The 22,692-nt window shown below is 48.6% G+C and overlaps 1 protein-coding gene and 1 pseudogene across 1 annotated transcript; both read left to right on the plus strand.

Moving 5' to 3' along the window:
• Window positions 1–12,485: 12,485 nt before the first annotated feature.
• On the plus strand, window positions 12,486–14,917 carry LOC120979192 (CARD- and ANK-domain containing inflammasome adapter protein-like). The gene is given in 3 exon segments (XM_040407781.1): window positions 12,486–13,100; window positions 13,146–14,694; window positions 14,697–14,917. Coding segments are annotated over 3 exon segments (2,274 nt in total). The 5' UTR covers window positions 12,486–12,596.
• A 2,541-nt stretch (window positions 14,918–17,458) lies between these two features.
• On the plus strand, window positions 17,459–20,148 carry LOC120979053 (annotated as a pseudogene).
• Window positions 20,149–22,692: the final 2,544 nt, after the last annotated feature.

Genomic DNA, 22,692 nt, shown 5'->3' on the forward strand with positions numbered 1-22,692 from the left:
TGTATTCTCCTGTCCTACAGTCATCCTTCCCCCTGAAATGGCTGATAACAGGCGGCAATAGACTGTATTCTCCTGTCCTACAGTCATCCTCTCTCCTGAAATGGCTGATAACAGGGGGCAATAGACGGTATTCTCCTGTCCTACAGTCATCCTCTCCCCTGAAATGGCTGATAACAGGGAGCAATAGACTGTATTCTCCTGTCCTACAGTCATCCTCTCCCCTGAAATGGCTGATAACAGGGGGCAATAGACTGTATTCTCCTGTCCTACAGTCATCCTCTCCCCTGAAATGGCTGATAACAGGGGGCAATAGACTGTATTCTCCTGTCCTACAGTCATCCTCTCTCCTGAAATGGCTGATAACAGGGAGCTATAGACTGTATTCTCCTGTCCTACAGTCATCCTCTCCCCTGAAATGGCTGATAACAGGGAGCAATAGACTGTATTCTCCTGTCCTACAGTCATCCTCTCCCCTGAAATGGCTGATAACAGGGGGCAATAGACTGTATTCTCCTGTCCTACAGTCATCTTCTCTCCCCCTGAAATGGCTGATAACAGGGGGCAATAGACTGTATTCTCCTGTCCTACAGTCATCCTCTCCCCTGACTTGGCTGATAACAGGGAGCAATAGACTGTATTCTCCTGTCCTACAGTCATCCTCTCCCCTGACTTGGCTGATAACAGGGAGCAATAGACTGTATTCTCCTGTCCTACAGTCATCCCTCTCCTGAAATGGCTGATAACAGGGAGCTATAGACTGTATTCTCCTGTCCTACAGTCATCCTCTCCCCTGAAATGGCTGATAACAGGGAGCAATAGACTGTATTCTCCTGTCCTACAGTCATCCTCTCCCCTGAAATGGCTGATAACAGGGGGCAATAGACTGTATTCTCCTGTCCTACAGTCATCTTCTCTCCCCTGAAATGGCTGATAACAGGGGGCAATAGACTGTATTCTCCTGTCCTACAGTCATCCTCTCCCCTGACTTGGCTGATAACAGGGGGCAATAGACTGTATTCTCCTGTCCTACAGTCACCCTCCCCCTGACTTGGCTGATAACAGGGGCAGTAGACTGTATTCTCCTGTCCTACAGTCATCCTCTCCCCTGAAATGGCTGATAACAGGGGGCAATAGATTGTATTCTCCTGTCCTACAGTCATCCTCCCCCCTGAAATGTCTGATAACAGGAAGCAATAGACTGTATTCTCCTGTCCTACAGTCATCCTCTCCCCTGAAATGGCTGATAACAGGAAGCAATAGATTGTATTCTCCTGTCCTACAGTCATCCTCTCCCCTGAAATGGCGGATAACAGGGAGCAATAGACTGTATTCTCCTGTCCTACAGTCATCCTCTCCCTGAAATGGCTGATAACAGGGAGCAATAGACTGTATTCTCCTGTCCTACAGTCATCCTCTCCCTGAAATGGCTGATAACAGGGAGCAATAGATTGTATTCTCCTGTCCTACAGTCATCCTCTCCCTGAAATGGCTGATAACAGGGGGCAATAGATTGTATTCTCCTGTCCTACAGTCATCCTCTCCCCTGAAATGGCTGATAACAGGGGCAATAGATTGTATTCTCCTGTCCTACAGTCATCCTCTCCTCTGAAATGGCTGATAACAGGGAGCAATAGACTGTATTCTCCTGTCCTACAGTCATCCTCTCCCCTGAAATGGCTGATAACAGGGAGCAATAGACTGTATTCTCCTGTCCTACAGTCATCCTCTCCCCTGAAATGTCTGATAACAGGGGCAATAGACTGTATTCTCCTGTCCTACAGTCATCCTCCCCCTGAAATGGCTGATAACAGGGGACAATAGACTGTATTCTCCTGTCCTACAGTCATCCTCTCCCCTGAAATGGCTGATAACAGGGGGCAATAGATTGTATTCTCCAGTCCTACAGTCATCCTCTCCCCTGAAATGGCTGATAACATGGAGCAATAGACTGTATTCTCCTGTCCTACAGTCATCCTCCCCCTGAAATGGCTGATAACAGGGAGCAATAGACTGTATTCTCCTGTCCTACAGTCATCCTCTCCCTGAAATGGCTGATAACAGGGAGCAATAGATTGTATTCTCCTATCCTACAGTCATCCTTTCCCTGAAATGGCTGATAACAGGGGCAATAGATTGTATTCTCCTGTCCTACAGTCATCCTCTCCTCTGAAATGGCTGATAACAGGGAGCAATAGACTGTATTCTCCTGTCCTACAGTCATCCTCTCCCCTGAAATGGCTGATAACAGGGGCAATAGACTGTATTCTCCTGTCCTACAGTCATCCTCTCCCCTGAAATGGCTGATAACAGGGAGCAATAGACTGTATTCTCCTGTCCTACAGTCATCCTCTCCCCTGAAATGTCTGATAACAGGGGGCAATAGACTGTATTCTCCTGTCCTACAGTCATCCTCCCCCCCTGAAATGGCTGATAACAGGGGACAATAGACTGTATTCTCCTGTCCTACAGTCATCCTCTCCCCTGAAATGGCTGATAACAGGGGGCAATAGATTGTATTCTCCTCCTACAGTCATCCTCTCCCCTGAAATGGCTGATAACAGGGGGCAATAGACTGTATTCTCCTGTCCTACAGTCATCCTCTCCCCCAAATGGCTGATAACAGGGGGCAATAGATTGTATTCTCCTGTCCTACAGTCATCCTCTCCCCTGAAATGGCTGATAACAGGTAGCAGTAGACTGTATTCTCCTGTCCTACAGTCATCCTCTCCCCTGAAATGGCTGATAATAGGGAGCAATAGACTGTATTCTCCTGTCCTACAGTCATCCTCCCCCCTGAAATGGCTGATAACAGGGGGCAATAGACTGTATTCTCCTGTCCTACAGTCATCCTCTCTTATGAAATGGCTGATAACAGGAAGCAATAGATTGTATTCTCCTGTCCTACAGTCATCCTCTCCCCTGACTTGTCAGATAACAGGGGCAATAGACTGTATTCTCCTGTCCTACAGTCATCCTCTCCCCTGAATTGGCTGATAACAGGGAGCAATAGATTGTATTCTCCTATCCTACAGTCATCCTTTCCCTGAAATGGCTGATAACAGGGGGCAATAGATTGTATTCTCCTGTCCTACAGTCATCCTCTCCCCTGAAATGGCTGATAACAGGGAGCAATAGATTGTATTCTCTGTCCTACAGTCATCCTTTCCCCTGAAATGGCTGATAACAGGGAGCAATAGTCTGTATTCTCCTGTCCTACAGTCATCCTCTCCCCTGACCTGGCTGATAACAGGGGGCAATAGACTGTATTCTCCTGTCCTACAGTCATCCTCTCCCTGAAATGGCTGATAACAGGGGGCAATAGACTGTATTCTTCTGTCCTACAGTCATCCTCTCCCCTGAAATGGCTGATAACAGGGAGCAATAGACTGTATTCTCCTGTCCTACAGTCATCCTCTCCCCTGAAATGGCTGATAACAGGGAGCAATAGACTGTATTCTCCTGTCCTACAGTCATCCTCCCCTTAAATGGCTGATAACAGGGGCAATAGACTGTATTCTCCTGTCCTACAGTCATCCTCTCCCCTGACTTGGCTGATAACAGGGAGCAATAGACTGTATTCTCCTGTGCTACAGTCATCCTCTCTCCTGAAATGGCTGATAACAGGAAGCAATAGACTGTATTCTCCTGTCCTACAGTCATCCTCTCCCTGAAATGGCTGATAACAGGGGGCAGTAGACTGTATTCTCCTGTCCTACAGTCATCCTCTCCCCTGAAATGGCTGATAACAGGGGGCAATAGACTGTATTCTCCTGAAATGGCTGATAACAGGAAGCAATAGACTGTATTCTCCTGTCCTACAGTCATCCTCTCCCCTGAAATGGCTGATAACAGGGAGCAATAGATTGTATTCTCCTGTCCTACAGTCATCCTCTCCCCTGAAATGGCTGATAACAGGGAGCAATAGATTGTATTCTCCTGTCCTACAGTCATCCTCTCCCCCTGAAATGGCTGATAACAGGGGGCAATAGACTGTATTCTCCTGTCCTACAGTCATCCTTCCCCCTGAAATGGCTGATAACAGGCGGCAATAGACTGTATTCTCCTGTCCTACAGTCATCCTCTCTCCTGAAATGGCTGATAACAGGGGCAATAGACGGTATTCTCCTGTCCTACAGTCATCCTCTCCCCTGAAATGGCTGATAACAGGGAGCAATAGACTGTATTCTCCTGTCCTACAGTCATCCTCTCCCCTGAAATGGCTGATAACAGGGGGCAATAGACTGTATTCTCCTGTCCTACAGTCATCCTCTCCCCTGAAATGGCTGATAACAGGGGCAATAGACTGTATTCTCCTGTCCTACAGTCATCCTCTCTCCTGAAATGGCTGATAACAGGGAGCTATAGACTGTATTCTCCTGTCCTACAGTCATCCTCTCCCCTGACATGGCTGATAACAGGGAGCAATAGACTGTATTCTCCTGTCCTACAGTCATCCTCTCCCCTGAAATGGCTGATAACAGGGGGCAATAGACTGTATTCTCCTGTCCTACAGTCATCTTCTCTCCCCTGAAATGGCTGATAACAGGGGCAATAGACTGTATTCTCCTGTCCTACAGTCATCCTCTCCCCTGACTTGGCTGATAACAGGGAGCAATAGACTGTATTCTCCTGTCCTACAGTCATCCTCTCCCCTGACTTGGCTGATAACAGGGAGCAATAGACTGTATTCTCCTGTCCTACAGTCATCCTCTCCCTGAAATGGCTGATAACAGGGAGCTATAGACTGTATTCTCCTGTCCTACAGTCATCCTCTCCCCTGAAATGGCTGATAACAGGGAGCAATAGACTGTATTCTCCTGTCCTACAGTCATCCTCTCCCCTGAAATGGCTGATAACAGGGGGCAATAGACTGTATTCTCCTGTCCTACAGTCATCTTCTCTCCCCTGAAATGGCTGATAACAGGGGGCAATAGACTGTATTCTCCTGTCCTACAGTCATCCTCTCCCCTGACTTGGCTGATAACAGGGGGCAATAGACTGTATTCTCCTGTCCTACAGTCACCCTCCCCCTGACTTGGCTGATAACAGGGGCAGTAGACTGTATTCTCCTGTCCTACAGTCATCCTCTCCCCTGAAATGGCTGATAACAGGGAGCAATAGATTGTATTCTCCTGTCCTACAGTCATCCTCCCCCTGAAATGTCTGATAACAGGAAGCAATAGACTGTATTCTCCTGTCCTACAGTCATCCTCTCCCCTGAAATGGCTGATAACAGGAAGCAATAGATTGTATTCTCCTGTCCTACAGTCATCCTCTCCCCTGAAATGGCGATAACAGGGAGCAATAGACTGTATTCTCCTGTCCTACAGTCATCCTCTCCCTGAAATGGCTGATAACAGGGAGCAATAGACTGTATTCTCCTGTCCTACAGTCATCCTCTCCCTGAAATGGCTGATAACAGGGAGCAATAGATTGTATTCTCCTGTCCTACAGTCATCCTCTCCCTGAAATGGCTGATAACAGGGGGCAATAGACTGTATTCTCCTGTCCTACAGTCATCCTCTCCCCTGAAATGGCTGATAACAGGAGGCAATAGACTGTATTCTCCTGTCCTACAGTCATCCTCTCCCTGAAATGGCTGATAACAGGGGGCAATAGATTGTATTCTCCTGTCCTACAGTCATCCTCTCCCTGAAATGGCTGATAACAGGGAGCAATAGACTGTATTCACCTGTCCTACAGTCATCCTCCCCCAGCATTAAATGGCTGATAACAGGGGGCAATAGACTGTATTCTCCTGTCCTACAGTCATCCTCTCCCTGACTTGGCTGATAACAGGGGCAATAGACTGTATTCTCCTGTCCTACAGTCATCCTCTCCCCTGAAATGGCTGATAACAGGGGGCAATAGACTGTATTCTCCTGTCCTACAGTCATCCTCTCCCCTGAAATGGCTGATAACAGGGAGCAATAGATTGTATTCTCCTGTCCTACAGTCATCCTCTCCCCTGAAATGGCTGATAACAGGAGGCAATAGACTGTATTCTCCTGTCCTACAGTCATCCTCTCCCCCTGAAATGGCTGATAACAGGGGGCAATAGACTGTATTCTCCTGTCCTACAGTCATCCTCTCCCCTGAAATGGCTGATAACAGGGGGCAATAGACTGTATTCTCCTGTCCTACAGTCATCCTCTCCCCTGAAATAGCTGATAACAGGGGGCAATAGACTGTATTCTCCTGTCCTACAGTCATCCTCTCCCCTGAAATGGCTGATAACAGGGGGCAATAGATTGTATTCTCCTGTCCTACAGTCATCCTCTCCCCTGACATGGCTGATAACAGGGGGCAGTAGATGCCGTCCTGTCACCGCCTCTCCTTCATTGCCTCTTTGTCACGGACACCCTCCACCCCGCCGCGTCCTGTGGCTTTCATTTCTCCCCACACTTTGTACCTTGAGAAGAAACCCCCCGTTTCTCACACTCATCTCGCTGTGGTCACCATTAAGGAGGCCAGTATTACTTAGAACTCGACAGGACGACATTTCCCAGGAAGTGCGGCGTTAACCGCTGACAGCTCTGCTACATTCGCCCTGTGCAACATGACAGCAGGTTCATACAGCGCGCCCTCTAGATCCGGGGCGACCATTGTATGCTGAAAGCAGTGTAACTTGGCTCCATAACTATATGGAAAACTGGTAATTGGTTCCAAAGCCCCAAAATGTCATCTGGAGATAAGAGAAAGTAAAAATAAGCACATAACTAATCCAGATAAGTCCTAACATATAACAGTCAGGGATAGATGCTGGAAACCGTACATCACTCTCTATGATGAGGACAGGAGCTTCTCCAGGGTCCAGCACACAGTGCCAGGAGAATACCATGGAGCCCCCGACCAGGAGCAGCTCCTCCTGGCACAGGACATGTAGTACCGCCCTGTACTGTCATCAGGAGCTACTACACACCGACACAGGGGTTTACCAGAGGAATGGCCGTGTTTATTGGTGGGACCTGAGTCTGAGGCATCGTGTATTGTTTCTAGTTCCAACGGCCCAAGAAATATCATTATATGCTGAAAATACTGTGTCCTGAGGCCGTTGTATCTGGAGGAACCACTGTACCTATAGTCATACAAAGAAGAAGCCTTGCCCATAAATCAGGGGCACAAACCTCTTTACCGTACAGCTACACTGCCCCATTGTACTGGACAGAAGGGCAACAATAAAATGTCGCCATGTTGTACATTATTAACAAACGGAAGCTGCCTATACACTTTACATGTCAGGTCCCCTTGGAGTAGTGACTGTCCCCAAATGTTTAATGTCACGGGTCTGATATTTGACATCCTTCATAAGAGGTGACAGAGGAGTCAGACGGCTTCTTATCTCTCCGACTACACAGACATAGTGTAAGGGCGGAGCAGGATGGGAATGATAGTCCTTATCTAAAAAAGAATTCACTGCAATGTATGTGAGCCACTTGTTTTAACACCATATTATATCCTGTATTATACTCCAGAGATGCACTCACTATTCTGCTGGTGGAGTCACTGTGTACATACATTACTTATCCTGTACTGATCCTGAGTTACATCCTGTATTATACTCCAGAGCTGCACTCACTATTCTGCTGGTGCAGCCACTGTGTACATACATTACTTATCCTGTACTGATCCTGAGTTCCATCCTGTATTATACTCCAGAGCTGCACTCACTATTCTGCTGGTGCAGTCACTGTGTACATACATTACTTATCCTGTACTGATCCTGAGTTACATCATGTATTATACTCCAGAGCTGCACTCACTATTCTGCTGGTGCAGTCACTGTGTACATACATTACTTATCCTGTACTGATCCTGAGTTACATCCTGTATTATACTCCAGAGCTGCACTCACTATTCTGCTGGTGCAGTCACTGTGTACATACATTACTTATCCTGTACTGATCCTGAGTTACCACCTGTATTATACTCCAGAGCTGCACTCACTATTCTGCTGGTGCAGTCACTGTGTACATACATTACATTACTTATCCTGTACTGACCCTGAGTTACATCCTGTATTATACTCCAGAGCTGCACTCACTATTCTGCTGGTGCAGTCACTGTGTACATACATTACTTATCCTGTACTGATCCTGAGTTACATCCTGTATTATACTCCAGAGCTGCACTCACTATTCTGCTGGTGCAGTCACTGTGTAAATATATTACATTATTTATCCTGTTCTGGTCCTGAGTTACATCCTGTATTATACTGCAGAGCTGCACTCACTATTCTGCTGGTGCAGTCACTGTGTACATACATTACATTACTTATCCTGTACTGATCCTGAGTTACATCCTGTATTATACTCCAGAGCTGCACTCACTATTCTGCTGGTGCAGTCACTGTGTACATACATTACATTACTTATCCTGTACTGATCCTGAGTTACATCCTGTATTATACTTCAGAGCTGCACTCACTATTCTGCTGGTGCAGTCACTGTGTACATGCATTACATTACTTATCCTGTATTACAGGCATGCCCAACCTGCGGCCCTCCAGCTGTTATAAAACTACAACTCCCACAATGCCCTGCTGTAGGCTGTACGGGCATGCTTGGAGTTGTAGTTTTGCAAAAGCTGGAGGGCCGCAGGTTTAGCATGCCTGCTGTATTATACTCTAGAGCTGCACTATTTTGCAGGCTTCAGAGCTGAATTCTCTCCACAGGATGGGTGAATGGATAGACAGAGGAATAGATAGATAGATTTTTCTATTGTGGTCCCATTCTGTGAAGGAGAAGAGAATTCCTGGATCTCTCAATCCTCTGCTGTGGGTAATAACAATACACAGTCCTGGTTTCTCTGGGCCGCACCCTGCTCGTCCTCTCCAGCTGCAGCGCATGTTGTTAAACCTGTACAGTAGGAGGCCCCCTGACTGCACAATGCAATGCTGCCATCTAGTGGTGGACAATGAACACTGTGGATGTGGCAATGAATGGAGGAGTATAAATAATACAGCTGTGGTCGAAAGTTTTGAGACTGACACAACTTTTAGTTTTTACACATATTGCTGCTTCAGTTTTTCTGGTTGCAATTTGCATGAACCCTAGATTGTTAGGAAGGGTGATCAGATGAATCACAATTATATTAGTCGTTTCCATGAAAATTAACTTAATAAAAACAAAGATTTTCCACCACATTTCAGTCCTGCCGCATAATGACCTGCATCAGGAGAAAGCATTCACAAGGACAATGCAGCTGATATCACTCTGTCTTGTTAATTGGATTAGAAGAGGAGACTGGTTGCTTTAAAAGGAGGGTCGTGCTTGAAATCATTGTCTTCTTCTGCTAACCATGGTTATCTTCAAGGAAACGTACAGTCATCATTGATTTGCATCAAAACAGCTTCACAGGCAAGGACTTTGCTGCTTGTAAGATTGCACCTAAATCAACCATTTATCGAACTTCAAGGAGAGAGGGTGAATTGCTGTGAAGAAGGCTTCAGGGCGCCCAAGATCGTCCAGCAAGTGCCAGGACTGTCTCCTAAAGAGGATTGAGCTGCAGGATCGGGTCACCACCAGTGCAGAACTTGCTCAGGATTGGCAGAAGGCAGGTGTGAGTGCATTTGCAGGCAAAGTGCGGTGAAGGCTTATGGAGAATGACCTGGTGTCAAGAAGGACATCAAAGAAGTCGCTTCTCCAAGAAAAACATCAAGGACAGACAAACATTCTGCAGGACGTACAGGTGCTGCCTAAGAACACTGCCATAAATAAACTTCTCACAACCATCCAGGAGACACTTCTCCCAACCGTCCGGGAGACACTTCTCCCAACCGTCCAGGAGACACTTCTCCCAACCGTCCAGGAGACACTTCTCCCAACCGTCCAGGAGACACTTCTCCCAACCATCCAGGAGACACTTCTCACAACCGTCCTGGAGACACTTCTCACAACCGTCCAGGAGACACTTCTCCCAACCGTCCTGGAGACACTTCTCCCAACCGTCCTGGAGACACTTCTCCCAACCGTCCTGGAGACACTTCTCCCAACCGTCCTGGAGACACTTCTCCCAACCGTCCTGGAGACACTTCTCCTAACCGTCCTGGAGACACTTCTCCCAACCGTCCTGGAGACACTTCTAACTCTGGAGACACTCTCCAACACCCGTCCTGGAGACACTTCTCCCAACCGTCCTGGAGACACTTCTCCCCCAACCGTCCTGGAGACACTTCTCCCAACCGTCCTGGAGACACTTCTCCCAACCGTCCTGGAGACACTTCTCCCAACCGTCCTGGAGACACTTCTCCCAACCGTCCTGGAGACACTTCTCCCAACCGTCCTGGAGACACTTCTCCCAACCGTCCAGGAGACACTTCTCCCAACCGTCCAGGAGACACTTCTCCCAACACATGACCATGACTGTATTATAGGGATCCGCAGGCTCATCATGGGGTCCTCCTGCTGAGACCCTCACATGGTCAGCTGATATCTCCAGGGGGACCTGCGTTGAAGCATCTAATATTGGTTGCATTTTCTGCATAACATATTAGCAGATTGTGTTTTTTTTTTATATTAGTTATAGTACATGGCAACCATGACATGGATTAAAGGGTGTGTAGACTGTTTTGTGTATGCAGTTCCCATGCCGACCTATGTGTCCCCTTACCAGACCCTGTGAAGTCTGGCTCTGCACTCCTACCGCTTCCATTTGCCTCTTCTTCTGTTCTCTGTACTTTGTTATAAAAAGAGAGAGCGGCGTAAAACACGACGGCAGAATCAGACTACACAGGGGGCGATTGTAGTCTGCAGCCATGGGGACACATAAGGCTGCATAACAGCTGTATACACAAAACAGGGGGAGACTTTTTTTTAATGAAGAATATCTTAAAGTTGTTTCATTTTAATCAGCATTGGAGCATTAAGAGAAAGGCCGTAGAGAGGACTTTGTTATAAGGCACATCTGATGACTCGCGCTCTGTGTCACCCACACGATTCTCTCCTAAGTGGTCAGAATAATCAGATCATAAATAAGCCTAATGCAGAAAATAGCAGCGACGAGGTTGTGGGGGTGCAAGGGAATGCTGTAGGGTGAATTCTAGTTTGGAAATGGAAAAGTATGACTCCCCCAGCAGAGGGCAGCACTGAGATCACAAGCACATTATATTGTAAGTGATTATTTGTGCTCAGGTTTGTTTTGGGGGCCGTTTATGCCCTTAAAGGGGTCCTCTCACTTCAGTAAGTGGCATTTATCATGTAGACAAAGTTAATACAAGGCACTTTCTAATGTATTGTGATTGTCCATGTTGCTTCCTTTGCTGTCTGGATTCATTTTTCCATCACATTATACACTGCTCGTTTCCATGGTTACAGACCACCCTGCAATCCATCTGCGGTGGTCGTGCTTGCACACTGTAGGAAAAAGCACTAGGCTATGTGCACTCCCATGGCCCCGGCCACCAGAGCGGCTGGCACTTTTTCCTACAGTGTGCAAGCACGACCACCACTGCTGGATTCCAGGGTGGTCACAACCCTTGTATACAAGCAGTGCATAATGTGATGGAAAAATGAATCCAGCCAGCAAAGGAGGCAATATGGAGAATCGCAATACATTAGTAAGTGTCATGTATTATAAATGCTATTTGCTGAATGGGTGACTGCCAGCACCCATAGTGTAAACTGACCCTTTATAGTATCGGCACACAGGTGCGGGTAAATATTCAGAAGATCCACACGAATTTCCATGCAGATGTCTGTGCGTTTCTGCACCAAAATCCACATGTGTTACTTGCACATGTGTGACATGTATGATATCTGCACATCTTAACCTGATATTTTTAGGAGGTGTTGTGCATCTAAGGCTCTGCTTGGGTCATTTTATCTAAAATCCTAGTCCTACTCTTTGATGCAAAATTGCAAGAAGACGCCCATGGTTGTAAAGTACGAGGTAGATTTTCTACAATGTGTCAGCTGTCTACTCAAAACATATCTGGGTATGGGTGTATAATAGGATTTAGGTATTTGTTTGCACCAGTGTCCTGGTAGGAAAAGTGCAAATCTGAAACGCGTGAGCGTTCCTGTAGCTCGAAGTTGTGTAGTGTTTATATAAGTGGACATTCTGCTCTACATTCAGTGGACGTGTCATCTCCTGACTCCCCGACCCAATCAGCTTCTAGTTACAATGTTTCCACTGCTCCCAAAATGTATCAGTCTCTGGACAGTTTGTGTTGATTCTGGTATCGTTGTGGCAGAGTCCATTACCCAGGTCTTTGCTCTGTCACCGACTCTCTCTTTATTATGTGTAATGACCTCTCTGCTTCCCATATATTTCTGTGCCGGTTCTAATCCCCGTCTCTTCTGTACACAGATTACCCGCTCACACTCCACTTACTGAGTTGTGTTTGCAGCAACAGTCGCTAAGCTATTATTGACTTGTTTGTTAATCTGGACAAACTGCTTTACTTCCTACCAAGCCCAAACAAAAGGAGACCTGTCCAACAAAGGACTCCAGGGCAGTGTGTGTGATATGATTGCTGAGGCTCAGTGGCTTCTTACAAGGAGCTGGCATTTACTACGATGGTGTCTTGGACTCTCTCATGCTTCGAGGCTGCTCCAGGTTCCAGAAACGAAGCCGGAGTAATCTAAAACCTTGGAATGATGATTGCTGCAAGTTCAGGGTTGTTCCCACTTATTCCCCCCCAGGGGCAGTTTAAAAACCCTTACGCTGTAGATGTGCTGAAGACCAAGAAAGAGGAGCTCATCGAAGGTATCAAAAACCCAGAAGAACTCATCAACCTTCTGGTCGACCATGGAATCTTCTCTACAGATAAGAAAATGGTGATGTCCTACTACAGAACAAGGACTGAGAAGAATTCCCGGCTGGTAGACATCTTGTTGTCTAAAGGTGAGAGGGCTTGTCGCCTCTTCTTCTACCCTTGTCTGAAGCAGATAGAACCCAGCTTATACAACAGCATCAAAAGTTACGTCAACCATGTTAACAACGCAGTGGGAGATGGGAGAAGACAACTGGTGGGATATCTACTGGAGAGGGATAAGGAGGACAATCGAGGTCCCGTCAATGAACCACCAGAAAAAATTCCCCGGAAGGAGAATTTGCCCAAGACAGTTAAAAAAGAGACTCAAAAACCAAGTGTCAAAGTCAAGGAGAAGAAGAGTCCTCCACCGGAGACTCCGAGACAGAAGGTGGGTCAACAGTCAACTGTTGGGGTCTTTGATGCTGTCATGAAGGGCGACCTCTCCACATTGGAGGCAATTCTCAAGGGTTCAAATGTAAATGCTGTAAATTCTTCTGGAGAAACGCTGTTACACGTAGCTGCTTCTAATGGACACGTCCCGGTCATTGAATTCTTGCTTTCGAAAGGGGCCAAAGTAGACGCCAAGGATAAAAAACGGAGGACACCTCTGCACCGAGCAGCAGAGAATGGGCACATAGAGGCTGCAAGGGTTTTACTCCAAGCCGGGGCAAACATGTACTCCCTGGACAGCGACTCTCAATCTCCTCTACACTTAGCAGCTCAGAACAATTACCACCATCTGGTAAAACTTCTCCTCCAAGAAGAAGGGAAACGCTACAAAAATCGGACCAACTTTTTACACCAGGAGGCTTCCAAGGACAATAGTCATCTGGTGGAGATTCTTCTGACGAATGGTGCCAGTGTGGACGGTATGGATGAAAAGAAGCGAACCGCCTTATACCACGCGGTGTCGGGCGGCCACGAAGCGACAGTGAAAGTGTTACTGGAAGCTGGCGCTACTATTGACCCCAGCATTATAGACGTGGCCTTCAGTACCAATAACGAATACATTTTCGGTCTCCTTCTAGAATATTCCAAGGGGCTCTCCCCCGACACCATGATCTCCGCCATGTTCAAAGCCGTCAAGCTGAACCTTTTTGGAATAATCAAGGCTTTAATTGACAAAGGCACGGATGTGAATGCAAGGAACGACATCCAGTACACACCTCTTCTGCTGGCGGCAGAGCTGGGCAAGTCGGAGACGGCACAGGCGCTTATCGAGAAAGGAGCGCAGGTGAGGGACCGGACGCCAAATCTGAACACGGCATTGCATCTGTCCGTTCAAGCAGGAGATGTTTCCATCACAAATCTGCTGCTCAGGAAGGGGATTAATGTGAATATTACGGGTCCGGGAGAGCAAACCCCGCTTCACGTGGCAGCCTACCACAACAGACCGGACCTGAGTGATATCTTACTTGCAGCCGGTGCCAATGTGAACGCTGTCACCAAGGAATCGGTGACTCCTTTGCACCTTGCCAGCCAGAGGAACAATGTTGACGTTGCCCGGAATCTCATAGAGCACAAGGCCAACGTGAACGCCAAAGACAAGCATTCAAAGACGCCCTTACATATGGCGACAGAAGGAGGGGGGCTTCCTCTGGTGCAATTACTCCTCAATAGCAAAGCAGACCCCAATGTCCCAGATAAGGAAAAGAAGACCCCGCTCCACCTTGCAGCCATTGGGGGAAACTCCGAGGTGGTGTCAGCCTTGCTCAATAGCGGGGCCAGGTGTGGTGTGAAGGACATGGACGGTTGTACCCCCATCCACTACGCCATCATCTCCGGAAACGTGGACGTTGTCAAATCTTTGCTGAAAGCTGGGAAAAATAAAAACCTAGAAGATAAAAATGTCTGGAGGAAAACGCCCCTGCACCTCGCGGCTGAGCATGGACATAGTGACATCATCCACCTGCTGTTAACCAATGGGGCGGCCATAGACCCCTGGATAGTAACCGTGACACCCCACTGCACTGCGCCTGTAGAGCCGGCCACCTGAGCTCTGTGCAGACCCTTGTGGGCTGGACCCAGGGCCAAAAAGCCAATTTACAGGCCACCAACAGTCTGAAGAAGACCCCACTTCAAGTGGCAGAAGCTGAAAGCACCGACGGTCACCAGCAGGTGGCGACATTCCTGAAAAAGAAAATGCTGATCATTAAATAGAAATATAGAGGCGACTCCTGCCGCTGCTCTTAAAGGGGCCCCTCGTGCAGTAAACTCAAAGGGGTTATCCCAGCTTAGACAATAGGGGCAGATCGCTAGAATATGCTGCCCCCATTGTCTGATAGGTGCGGGTTCCACCTCTGGGACCCGCACCTACAAGGAGAACGGAGCGGAGAAAGTTGAGGAGGGCGCACTGCGCATGCGCAGCCGCCCTCTATTAATTTCTATGGAGCCGCAGAAAATAGCTGAGTGCTGGCTCGACTATTTCCGTCGGCCCCATAGAAATGAATGGGAGCGGTGGGGCCGCGCATGTGCGGTGCGCTCCCATTCACTTCAGTGGGAGAGGCGGGGAACTGCGCCTGGTGGTGGACGGACCCCGGGGTCCTCCAGCCACAGCTCTCCCCGGCTTTCTTCTTGTAAGTGCTAGTCCCAGAGGTGGGACCCGCACCTATCAGACAATGGGGCATATCCTAGCGATATGCCCCCATTGTCTAAGATGGGATAACCCCTTTAACCATAAAAAATCTGAAACTTTACAATATACTTTGTTTCAGCTGCTCAACATTTTCAAGATCTTTGCTCTCTGTCAGTGAACTGCAACATTAATGTTTATATACAGACACAAAAACACCTGTAAGACTGACCTAATGCTTCTCACAGCTGAGGTTTTGTTACAGTTGCAGGCAATCTGCACATGTGATAAATAGAATGGACGCGAAACTGATACATTGTAGTAAACTGTCAACACCAGGGTAAATAAAATGGAAACAAACCCTCAGCTGTGAGAAGTGCCAGGTCTATGGGGTTCTCTGCCTCTGGGTGTAAACAAGAAGGTTCTTATTCATTGGCAGCAAGCAGAGATTTTGAAAATGGTGAGGAATTGAAACACAAAATCTATTACAAAGTTGCAATGCTTTTAGAGCAGGGGTCAGCAACCTTCGGCACCCCGGCTGCTGTGAAGCCACAACCCCCAGCATGCACACTTGGTTTGGCTGTTCTGGGAACTAACATAGAAGTGAATGAAGCATACTGGGAGTTGTAGTTTCACAACAGCTGGGGTGCCAGAGGTGTACAGGAGAAAAGGCATATGAGGGGCGCAGACCTGAGCTAGTCCACTGTTGCTGCAGACTTCAGATCGCCATAAGAGTGATAGCGCAATGCTCTGCAGAACTGCGATGTGATGCTGCTCCGTGGCGGTTGTCGAGTGTGCGGAGTGTGGGACTTCACAGCAGGGGTGCACCACCAATGAGGCCAGGTGAGGCTCAGGCAGCACCAGGTAGGGGAAAGAGGGGGGGGGGGGGGCAGCTGAAGGGACATGGGCTGAAGGGAAAGGGTTTAGGTTACGAAATTTGCATTGGGAAGGCGCTGTTTCCGTTTTCACCTCAGGCAGCAGAAAGGCTAGGTGCACCCCTGCTTCACAATGGTCGGAGTGCCTCTATAGCATTCTGTATGCCTTAGTAGATTGCTTCATACTTGTTTGTATTTCAGGTTTTCCTTAAAGGGGTACTCCATCCTGACTCACTAGGATATGCCATCATTTTATGATTGGTGGGGTCTGGCCGCCTCCTGGACCCCGAAGGGTCCTGAGAATGAAGGGATAACACAGCATTGGTGCCGGGCTGTAGCTGCCCCTCCCCCCCCCCCATCTCAGGTCGCAGAGGTCCGAACCCCATCAATCATAAAGTGACCCCTCAGTAAATCTTCAGGAAACATGAAATTTTGAGTCATCTACTTCAGCCAAATTTAGTCAGCTTCTGGAAAAGCTGGGTGACGAGCATCATAAAAGTCAATGTTCTCTCCCCTGTGGCTCTCCAGCTATTGCAAAACTACAATTCCCATCATGCCATGACAGCCCGCGGATATCAGGGCATGACTGGAGTTTGAGAGAGGCTGCAGCCGGGCTCTACAATACCACAGTGTGATTCGTTATAATGGCCGCTTCCAGCATCGTCTGCACTGAGCAATAAGTCCCTGAGAAATGATTAGAAGTCACAAAATCTGCTTTCCCCTAATAGCATTCCTGGCTGCTGGGTGTGATGAGCAGTACCTGTCTATGACCAGCAGGGGCCGCTGTTACTATCAATATTTCTGATATGCACTTGTATTACAATGGCGACAGTGACCCCTGCAGGTTGTAAGGAGACATTACAGGCGGTCAGGTCACTGTAATGATATTTGTATAATTATATTTACATTTCTATTAAATATTAATATTAATATAACCTCGTGTCAAATTATTTCTGCATTTATCTGTAAAGCTCACCCGATTTCTGTGTATTCATTGCCACATTCACCCTCCAGACACAAGCCCTGATGCTATTAGAGGGAACCTGTGGTCAGTGGAGAAGATAAAGGTGAGAGATTTGGGAAGTTACAGCATGGTGGACAGGACACTGCACATGCTGTGCTCCTGGTCAGTGTCTTTCCTGTTGATGCCAATGAGGAAAAATGACGCAAAATACAACAGATTATTGACAGGGTCAGGGAGCTTAGAGATTTCTAGGGGTATGACGTCACTGTGCTGGGGGTGTGATGTCATAGTAGTGGGAGGATGATGTCACTGTTGGGGCTGTGATGTCACAGTGCTGGGAGGATGATGTCACTGTGCTGGGAGGATGATGTCACTGTTGGGGCTGTGATGTCACTGTTCTGGGGGCAGGGGCTGTGATGTCACAGTGCTGGGGCTGTGATGTCACTGTGCTAGGAGGATGATGTCACAGTGCCGGGCGCGTGATGTCACTGTTGGGGCTGTGCCGCTCTCAGTCTGCAGGGCGCAGTATGAGGACAGCTGTCCTGTGTGAGGCCGATAGGTCTGTTCTTAGGTAGACAGGCGCCGCCCACTCCCGAGATCTCCGCCTGGTTTACATTTGGCCCTGCCCCTCCGCTGCTGATTGGTGATGGGACGAAGATGTTTGTTGTAGTCAAGACAACGACCTCTCCGCCCATCTGACGTCACGTGACAAGAATGTCAGCTGACCGGAAGTAAAAGTAAACATGGCGAGAAACGAGGAGAAGCAGCTGGGAAGACTGAACCGCCTGTGGCTGCAGAAGGAGAAGGACGGTAAGAGACTTGGGGTCCTGTCCCCGGAGTGAGACCTGAGCCCCCCCCCCCCCCCCCCGCGTCCTGTCCCCGGAGTGAGGCCTGAGCCCCCCCCCCGCGTCCTGTCCCCGGAGTGAGGCCTGAGCCCCCCCCCCCCCGCGTCCTGTCCCCGGAGTGAGGCCTGAGCCCCCCCCCGCGTCCTGTCCCCGGAGTGAGGCCCGAGCCCCCCCCGCGTCCTGTCCCCGGAGTGAGGCCCGAGCCCCCCCCCGCGTCCTGTCCCCGGAGTGAGGCCCGAGCCCTCCCCCCCCCCCGCGTCCTGTCCACGGAGTGAGGCCCGAGCCCCCCCCCCCCCCCGCGTCCTGTCCCCGGAGTGAGGCCCGAGCCCCCCCCCGCGTCCTGTCCCCGGAGTGAGGCCCGAGCCCCCCCCGCGTCCTGTCCCCGGAGTGAGGCCCGAGCCCCCCCCCCGCGTCCTGTCCCGGAGTGAGGCCCGAGCCCCCTCGCGTCCTGTCCCCGGAGAGAGGTGCCTACCACCACCCCACCCCCCCAGTCCTTACCTGGGAGAGGCCCCTGACCCCCGCCGCGTCCCGCCCTCGGTGAGAGACCCGAGACCCCCGAGTCCTGCCCCAGTGAGAGGCCCAAGGCCCACAATCCTGACACCCTGGCCTTCCCAACATCTCTGATTTGATTCTCTGCAGAGGGACGGAGTGAAAGAGATATCCGTGGGAGCGTCCGCAGTCTGAGTAAGTGTAGTCCTGGAGGATGGGGGTATCCTTCCCGGCTCCATGTACTGCCTCCTGTTCTCTGTATGTCAGCATCTGCACACCGCCGCCGATGTCCGGAAATGGATCCCAAGCATCAAGAATGAGTTGGAGTATTACCTGGAGGTCAGTCACCCTGATATCGTGTCATAAGACCCCAGAGACAAGACGTGTTTCCATTCCTCACCATTTCAGTATCTCTGCTTGCTTTCAGAAAATTGTAACTTTGTTAACATCCAGGGAAACCAGTCTTGACCCACTACAGTTGTATCCAATCCTCTGTGAGGTGAACCCATCAGTAGCACAAACCTCTCTCCCGTTCTGACAGTTTGTTACAGTGTATCGGTCTGTTTACCACACAGGGGATTGTATGCAATTGTAACAAACCCTTAGCTGTAAAAAGTATCAGGTCTGTACAGATATTCTGGTCCCCATTTACTGACTAAAACTACAGAACTGTTAATTGTACAATGATTCTAGGAGTAGTCAGTGAGGGTCTGATCGCTGGGACAGGTGACCCCGGTGCCCTGTGCAGTCACGTCTTGTCCCTGCCCCCATTCACCGATTCGGCCTTTCTCCTTGCAGCAATCTCAGCTGATTCACTATTCAGACAGTAATGATTGAAGAATTCAAGAGAAGCTCGAAGTCCTGAAGAAGGAGTATCAGAAATATCTGTGGAAGTACGCCGCTTGGATCCGTCCTGCAAGGAGCACCCATGGAAACCCCGAGGATACACAAGGAAGAGGACGGCCGACGGGAAGGTGCCATCATGGGTGACATCAGGTGCGTGCTGACAGCACAGGGGACTCTAGGGGGTGTCAGTCAAGGGGTCTCCCACCAACAAAGCATCCTCTATCCAACAGCATAAAAGCTCCCACATAATGTTTTTAGAAATGAAGAGCTGATGGGACTAATACCCCCAATATCTGCAGATGACCTATGACCTTTGTTCTCTCGGTTAGGTGGACGGCCCGGTGATGCGCTGATCTCTACCCCCATCCTGTCTGACAGCATCAATACTGAGCTCAGTGACCCTGAGGAGGATGATGAGAGTAGCTCCAGGATCAGATAAAGTGATAGCACCGTGCCGGACCTCGGCCGCGTCATTCCTCAAGGTCAGGATGCTCCTCTAGAGTTCAGTAACGTGAAATCTCACTCCAAGCACGTCTGGCTGCGCTCGTCCTATAACACGGGGGACGACAGTGCCAATAAACTTAAAGACATTCTTCTGTCTACCCAGCCAATGCAAAAGGAAAACCAGTGCTGCAGGGAACAGCATGGAGGACAGGACTGAGAATCAAGCTGCTGGATCAAAGAGCAAAGGGATCCTGGGGTTAGACTGTTACTCGTCTTCTGAGGAGGATGATTGACATATACATTGGTGAAGAAGTGTTTCATTAAGAAAAACTTTGTTGAAATAAACACGGTCGGGACGGTGAAGAGAATCTGTGGATGAGGCCGTTCTGTCGTTACCTGCCAATGTGGCTATGAAAACACTTCCTGTCTGCACGGACAGCGTGCACCCTTAGCTTCATGTGTACAGGACTGTTAGGTTGTGAATGGTGTTTGAACACAGACAGGAGGTGTTGTCATAGGGACATAAGAGCAGAACAGCAGGCAGAGGACACGGCTCATCCTGATCTCGTCTGCTGTACAGAACTCTGATTTGGGAATTCATGGGTTTGTAGGAGGTTAAAAAAAAATATAAAATCACGGAAAATAATGCACTAACACAATAGATGCAAGCATTATATATGGACTAAGCCCTCACTCACCCTACCTGTGCCATTGGGCATCTACATTCAGGTGAGCAGACCCTGCCCAAAGGCATAGGCAGGTTTAGAGTAGGACCTGCCGGACTGTGACCACCTTGGCGCTGGTAGGCGGGCACAGATTGTGTTTTGATCAAAATATATTGTCTGAGAGTCTCAGATTTTATTATATCAGAAGTGAGGGCTTATGGACACATAATGTTTGCATCTATTGTGTTAGTGCAGTATTTTCAGTGCTTTGTATGAGGTTAGAAACAGCGCCACAGCTGGCTGGAGGTTTGGCATTGCAGCTGTACCCCATTGATGTGAATAGCAGACACAGCCAAGAATAAGAGCAGAACGGGTCCAGGAGAAGAGACCTTCCATTGCTCCTCCACCCGAAATCCACAGCCATTTCTACCCTCTTCAGAGAACAGTCCAAATTCATCTGCAACCTTTACAGAAGGCACGGGAAACCGCAAACAGCGAATGGCTGGTGTAACTCACACAGCCTGCGTTATCCTCCAGAGCTGCACCTCACTGTTCTACTAGGAAATAGTCATCGTAGATGAGATGCGAAAAGGATTGCTCATGAGCAGAGAGAGCGGCGCACTGCACTATAAGGCTCCAATAAAGCTAGAGCATAAGCAGAGGCTACGCGCTTCGGTGACTGACAGACCGCGTTTATTGGAGCCATATAGAGCCGCCACGCCATTCTTTCTCTGCTCTTGAGCAATCCGTTTCACATGGTTCTTCCGGCGTCCTCAGGTCCAACCGGCACACGAGCCAACAGCCCGGTATCTCCCCCATATGGGAGTGGCTCCATCATTCTCTAGTGCAGGCATGCTCAACCTGCGGCTCTCAGCTGTTGCAAAACTACAACTCCCAGCATGCCCGAACAGCCTACAGGTATCAGCCTACAGCAGGGCATTGTGGGAGTTGTAGTTTTACAACAGCTGGAGGGCCGCTGGTTGCGCATGCCTGCTCTTGTGTTGCTCGTAGGGTGCACCCACTATATGGTAAGGGCTTTACTCTGTTACCTTAAATCTACTCTGATGATAATCACATCAGGGAGCGCCTCCTTTTCTTTTTTCCATACTGAATGAGAGATGATTGCACAGCACCTGAATCACAAGAACAAACTGTGTGCAGGCACAGGGAGATTGCCGCTCTGAAGTATTGCATTACGCAGGATGTAACTCAGTTTCAGCAATGTATGTACACAGTGACTGCACCAGCAGAATAGTGAGTGCAGCTCTGGGGTATAATACAGGATGTAACTCAGGATCAGTACAGGATAAGTAATGTATGTACACAGTGACTGCACCAGCAGATAGTGTGTGCAGCTCTGGAGTATAATACAGGGATGTAACTCTGGATCAGTGCAGGATAAGTAATGTAATGTATGTACACAGTGACTGCACCAGCATAATAATGAGTGCAGCTCTGGAGTATAATACAGGATGTAACTCAGGATCAGTACTGGATAAGTAATGTTGTACACAGTGACTGCACCAGCAGAATAGTGAGTGCTGCTCCTGAGTATAATGCAGGATGTAACTCAGGATCAGTACAGGATTAGTAATGTAGGTACACAGTGACCTGCACCAGCTGAATAGTGAGTGCAGCTCTGGAGTATAATCAGGATGGAAACTCAGGATCTGTACAGGTTAAGTATGTATGTACACAGTGACTGCACCAGCAGATAGTGAGTTGCAGCTCTGGAGTATAATACAGGATGGAACTCAGGATCAGTACAGGTTAAGTAATGTATGTATCACAGTGACTGCACCAGCAGAATAGTGAGTGCAGCTGTGGAGTATAATACAGGATGTAACTCAGGATCAGTACAGGAATAAGTAATGTATGGTACACAGTGACTGCACCAGCAGAATAGTGAGTGCAGCTTGGAGTATAATACAGGATGGAACTGAGGATCAGTACAGGTTAAGTAATGTATGTACACAGTGACTGCACCAGCAGAATAGTGAGTGCAGCTCTGGAGTATAATACAGGATGTAACTCAGGATCAGTACAGGATAAGTAATGTATGTACACAGTGACTGCACCAGCAGAATAGTGAGTGCAGCTCTGGGGTATATACAGATGTAACTCAGACCAGTACAGGATAAGTAATGTATGTACACAGTGACTGCACCAGCAGAATAGTGAGTGCAGCTCTGAGGTAAAATACAGGATGTAACTCAGGATCAGTACAGGATAAGA

Source organism: Bufo bufo, chromosome 9, assembly GCF_905171765.1.
Source record: "Bufo bufo chromosome 9, aBufBuf1.1, whole genome shotgun sequence".
Classification (NCBI taxonomy): domain Eukaryota; kingdom Metazoa; phylum Chordata; class Amphibia; order Anura; family Bufonidae; genus Bufo; species Bufo bufo.